Source organism: Zea mays, chromosome 9 (assembly GCF_902167145.1).
Source record: "Zea mays cultivar B73 chromosome 9, Zm-B73-REFERENCE-NAM-5.0, whole genome shotgun sequence".
NCBI classification, from domain to species: Eukaryota; Viridiplantae; Streptophyta; class Magnoliopsida; order Poales; family Poaceae; genus Zea; species Zea mays.
Genome location: NC_050104.1, coordinates 43,134,508 through 43,140,081, shown reverse-complemented (window position 1 = coordinate 43,140,081; position 5,574 = coordinate 43,134,508). Strand labels below are relative to the sequence as shown.

The 5,574-nt window shown below is 40.6% G+C and overlaps 1 protein-coding gene across 1 annotated transcript; it reads left to right on the top strand.

Moving 5' to 3' along the window:
• Window positions 1–1,335: 1,335 nt before the first annotated feature.
• LOC100279464 (uncharacterized) lies at window positions 1,336–5,307 on the top strand. Its single transcript, NM_001367372.1, has 6 exons — window positions 1,336–1,577; window positions 1,675–1,740; window positions 2,879–2,953; window positions 4,233–4,362; window positions 4,509–4,628; window positions 4,871–5,307. The coding sequence occupies exons 1-6, from the start codon at window positions 1,384–1,386 to the stop codon at window positions 5,018–5,020; spliced, it is 735 nt and encodes a 244-aa protein (NP_001354301.1). The 5' UTR covers window positions 1,336–1,383; the 3' UTR covers window positions 5,021–5,307.
• Window positions 5,308–5,574: the final 267 nt, after the last annotated feature.

Sequence of the window (5,574 nt, the reverse complement as noted above, 5' to 3'; positions counted from 1 at the left end):
GACAAGGTGTGTGTTCCCCTATTTTTTTGGATGAACACTAACTACATCTTATCTGTATATGACCCCGATGTGGCATGGCATTTTTGCCTCATCCCGAGACAAATACATTGTTGGTAGCTTCTGGATTTCCAGTAACGAGTAGAGTAGCTTCGATCTGGGTTTAGGGTCGCATGACTTGGTGGCTATGTACATCTCTCTGTTATAAATAGATAATGAAGTCAAGATTTGTTGCGAGAACCAAAAAATTACGCTAATGGTTATGAGGTGAATAAAGTACCCTGCTATGAGTTTGAGATAATTCAATGTTGTGTGAGAAAGAGCAAAACCTTGACCAGGATTCCCTTGTATGAGATAATTTCATGTGATTCTAAACTGAATGGTTATACTCTCTCTTCTTTTGATTTGGCCACTTCTATTTTCTCTGTTTTGTTATAGCACGAAGCTTATTTGTGTCTAATTTATAGGAACGATGTTAGCGAAAGTCAATTTAATCTGGTGCTGAACATTGAGTTGCAATAAATCATCGATGGAGACTGAGTCACCGCAGCCAGAAACCACTGTCTCAAGGTGCTGAACATTGAGTTGCAACAAATCATCGATGGAGACCGAGTGATCGCAGCCAGAAACCACTGTCTCAATTTGAGGAGATTTTCCATCTATGTTTGTTAGAAGGCATAATGCCTATTTATCTCTTGTATTGGAACATTTGGCAATTAAGAAATAGAAGATTACTTCCCCAATATCCCTTCTTCCTAATCTCACCTTTCACGACTTCTCGGGAACAATCACTTGCTATTACTGACTGGCATGTTCACTCCTCATATGTCAGATATTGGGGTTGATATATATGTTGTTCGTTTTCATGTAATTGTTGTGCACTAACATTTATTAAATAATTTATACACTGTCGCAACGCACGGGCACTTATCTAGTAGCTTATAGAACACTCTTAGACTCACTCTTCTATAATGAAAATGTAGCACATAAATATCTCCGACATCTTGCTAATAATGACATACAAAAATATTTTACATAAAACCGAATTAAATTAATTGGTATATGTCTAAATTATTATTATTAGAATATAATTCAATTCTAATGATCTAAACGGAGCATTAGGAAAATGGAAATTATTTGGAAAAATGAAATTCCCAAACTAGCCCTACGTGTGTAAATCTGGTGAAATTTCTGCGCCCCAAATAAACAGCCCAGATTCCTGAAGGAGTGGAAGCTCATTTCTGGGGGCTTGCGGCCCGTAGGGACAAGGCCCACGAGGCTACAGTTTAGGCAGAGGGTTCTTCGGTTCTTCCTTCGCCATCTTCTCAGTTCCCTCCCCACACCGTTGCGGCGCGGCACCACCTGAACCCGACCACCGCCCACACCATGTTGTCCCGATTGCCGGCGACGGTGAGCCTTCTTCGCCGGTCGCTCCGAGAACCGCGCGGCTTCAGCTCCTCTGTGCTGGCTTCATCTAAGGAAACGGCCGACGGAAAGCTGGTGGCGTCGGTGCTTTTCGAGCGCCTCCCCGTTGTCATCCCCAAGATCCACCCCGTTGTCTACGCTTTCCAAGAATTCTCGTATGGAGGATCCGCCCATCCAGTTCGCTCTCTTATATGATCTTGCTTCTTTATGCTTATTTGGTTTTGCGTGACTTTGGTTCGTTTCTCTGTTTAGATTTCGGTGGAGGCAGCAGTACAGACGGCAATACCCCGAGGAGGTCCTCGGCAAGGCCGACGCGAGGTGATATCCCTCTCCCTTACTTGTGTCTCATGTGTCATAAACTTATTTTTCCTAAATTACCGCCCCCACTCTCTCATTTCTGGTTGTTCTGATTTTGCTGTGAAGGTATGGTAACATTTTCAATTTCAAAATGGGATGGGATGAGTGCATTTTTGTGGTGCATTAACCCAAGAGCCTTAAAATAATCCTTCTAAAATTGCCAGAAGAGAGAAAAAGAGTGTTTTTGTGGTGCATTATCATAGGATCTTGATTAGTATTTAGAAAAAAAGACAGGCGGTGATAACTACTTCCTCATTTCCAAATAGTAAGCCATTTTGACTTTTTTTAGGTATATAGCCTTTTATTCAGATACATGGCTTTTACTTTATATATCTAGACATAATGTATATGTAGGCACAAAGCTATGCACCTAGAAAAGACTAGAAAAGCCAGAACAGCCTACAATTTTGAGCGGAGGGAGTAGTACATAAATTATGCAACTATCTTACGAGTGTTTTGGCAATTGTCAATAAATGCAAATGTATTTTCAAATTCCCTAGCATCTAGAATGGAGGGAGTGGCAGTGGAAATGGGAGCGTGTGGTGCTCTGTGTTCGAGCCCTATGTTTATGTTTGAATTAGCTTATTATGCATTTAGACCTTATGTTATGTTTTAATTTGAATTTAGAAATTGTGGAAAAATGATGTTGAATTTTGTGTATGTGTATTAGAAACATGATAATTTTTCCTATGATCCTGAAAGTGATATTGGGGCAGCCCTAATACCACGACATTATTGGTAGTGGCAGAGGAACGGTTCTACTCTACTAAAATAGGACCAAAACGAAATGTAAAAAGGTACCCATGTTGGGTCGCACTTAGAGAAATTGCGAATGGGCTCATGATAGATGATGTGACATTCTTGAGCTCTATACTTAAACGCAGAACAGACTACATTGGAACTTGGTTAAAAAATGAAGTGGTAAATAAACTTGACATGTCTTCATTACGTGACTCAGGTCACTACTTGTTTATTATAAGCTATGGCTCCTATCTGGCACCAATACATGGGAGTTTTACTATGGCCTTCTCATTATTATCCTTTTGACTCACTCTTTTTTTTGGGTGTGAAAAATATCCTAATTCTTTTCTTTCTGTAGGGGTAAGGGTGATTATCATATTGATTATGTGCCTGCTCCAAGAATTACCGAGGCTGACAAAACAAATGACCGGAAGTAAGTTTTGCACCTCCATGTCTTATTAGTTTCTATATGGTTCTTCCAAGCAGAGACTGTCATGTCTTAAGGCTAGTTTGTATTCATACACTCAGGCGTTCTGCATGTCTCTATTAACTATGATAACTAACTGTACTGCAAATGCAATTGTGCCATGAAATTGCATTTCTTTGTGCAATGTCCCTAATTAAAATATTGCTACCATTTGCTAGGCAACCATAACACCCAAAACATTATTAAATATGTTTTGCAATTTGGTCATGAAATAATCATAGGGGTCTTCCTTTTTCTTTCGATTTGTGGTAGAATTTCTTGGATTTATCCAATACTATGGAATGTTGATTGTGGAGGGAGTTTGTATCCCTGAAAGCTATGTATTTCTCCTGTTCTCTAACAATTCATTGGTGCTTCCCTGTTCTACCTCTTACGGGCATGTTCGGTTGCAAGGGGATAGGAGGGGATTTTTTTTTTCTCGAACACGCAGGAGAGCTGCGTATCATTTCATTAAAAGAAGGATGATAATTACAATGACCTAAACACCACTCACACAAACACACACAAACAACACTAGTAATAACCACCTTCTAACCGGGGTTGAACACAAAAGCTAGGTCCGAAAGACGGGTCAAGCCTTTGGCCCTCGCAAAACACCACATATTGAACTCATCACTGGCTGAGGTAAGCAATCCAGCTATAGAAGGCTGAGCACCATTGAAAACACAGTCATTGCGGTGTCTCCAGATAGTCCAAGCCCCAAGGATCACCAAGGAGTTAAGGCCATCTCTGAGGTTTTTAGGAGTAACCTCAGCCGATCTACTCCACCAAGCTTCAAAATTGATATCTTCCATCCCGGGGGAGAGGGCGGACAGACCGACACATTGGAGAAGAAGATACCAAAAAAGAGTGGACTGCCCATCACCCACTTAAGTTACTTTTGCTTTGAGGGCAAGCAATGCAGATCACAACAGGATATTCATGATCGTTATAATGTTTCTGCTCTTGTGAGAAGCCAAAATAGAAGTGTCATTGGATCGGTTCATAGCTATAACAATCATTGATGCTATTCTCTTTGTCTGCTCAAAGATGACTGCAATAGGCATTTGTTATGGGCAAATTTATACTCAACATGATTAGGATCTTTTTTTTTTCCAATTCACAAGTGTGGCACCATACATTTCTGCTGAAAGTTGAATATATATTTATGAATTAGCTCCATGGTATTTCTCAGCCTTTAAGTACTGCACTGTCCAAGCCCCTACTAAACCATTGTTTTCTGTAGGTCTTTACAACGAGCTCTTGATAATAAACTTTATCTCCTGCTGTATGGCAATGCTTATGGGGCTCCTGATGGAAAGCCTGTATGGCATTTTCCAGAAAAAGTATACGAAAATGAAGAAACTATGCGACTGGTATGCTGTTATGCAATTTTACAAACGAAAAATTATCAATTAATTCATGATGTAATTTGCTTTCAGTTTTTTTTGCTTACATCACACGTTAAATGCACAACTGATTAGATGTTATCTGGTTTCTTATATACTGGATTCTGTTTCAGTGTGCAGAGGCTGCATTAAAATCTGTTCTTGGGGGACTTGACCATACATACTTTGTTGGCAATGCTCCAATGGCTCATATGGCAGTTGAACAAACAGATTCAAGTGTTTCATCATTCAAGGTGCCTAATTCATTTGACCAATTGATGAAAGCTCTTTGCAATACATTTTAGTTCGTTGCATGTTGTAAGGAAATTTGTCCACACATCCTTGCCGTCATGCCGTGGTTTCTTCATTGCTTGTCACCTGTCAGCTGTCAGCACTGTCTTTTTGCTTTTCTGTTTAGTCTTTGTATGCTAGGAAGATCTGATCGTTTGACAATTCTGAATTTTCTGTATCCTTAACCCAGTTATGCTTTTGACAGCGTTTCTTTTTCAAGTCACAAGTGGTTGGCACAACGAAATACCATGTTGGAAAATGCAATGACTTCGCGTGGGTGACCAAGGATGAGCTGCTGGAGTATTTTCCTGAGAACAAGGATTTCTTCAACAAGATGATCATCCACATTAGATAAGATAGCTCTGTAATCAGGCTATGGGCTATCTGAACAATTAGCATTTTGTTTCTTGACTGGCGTACAAGTGCAGTGCCACTGTTCTGTCGTCACGAGCAGCATTGCCGAGGAACCACCAGGGCGGCGGGCAATTGACACATGCCCATTTTGCCTCTTTTTTCTTGGGCTGGTTATGTTGTGTTTGGCAGTGACATTTCTGTAGCATGTTGTCCTCTCTTACCTGCTGTATGTTCACGTATTATCAGTTTGTTGTACACCATGGGGAAGAATAATAATTAGCAGGGCGACATTTGATTCCTTGCTTTGTTATCCTTCTCACTTGCTGACTTCTGCCAAGATGTTTGTGGAATCTGTAGGTCTGGACTCGGCACTTTCGGAATTCTGGCAAAGCTCCCGCTAGCATTTGATTCAGGTTCCTATGCGTCCTGAATAAAAACATCGAGTATGTTCATCTGACGTGTTAGAAGTTTATGCTTTCCCCCCCCTCTAATATTGTGATGCCATGCCCATCTCTATGTACTATGGAGTAGCCGCACACCGTCGTGTATACGCCG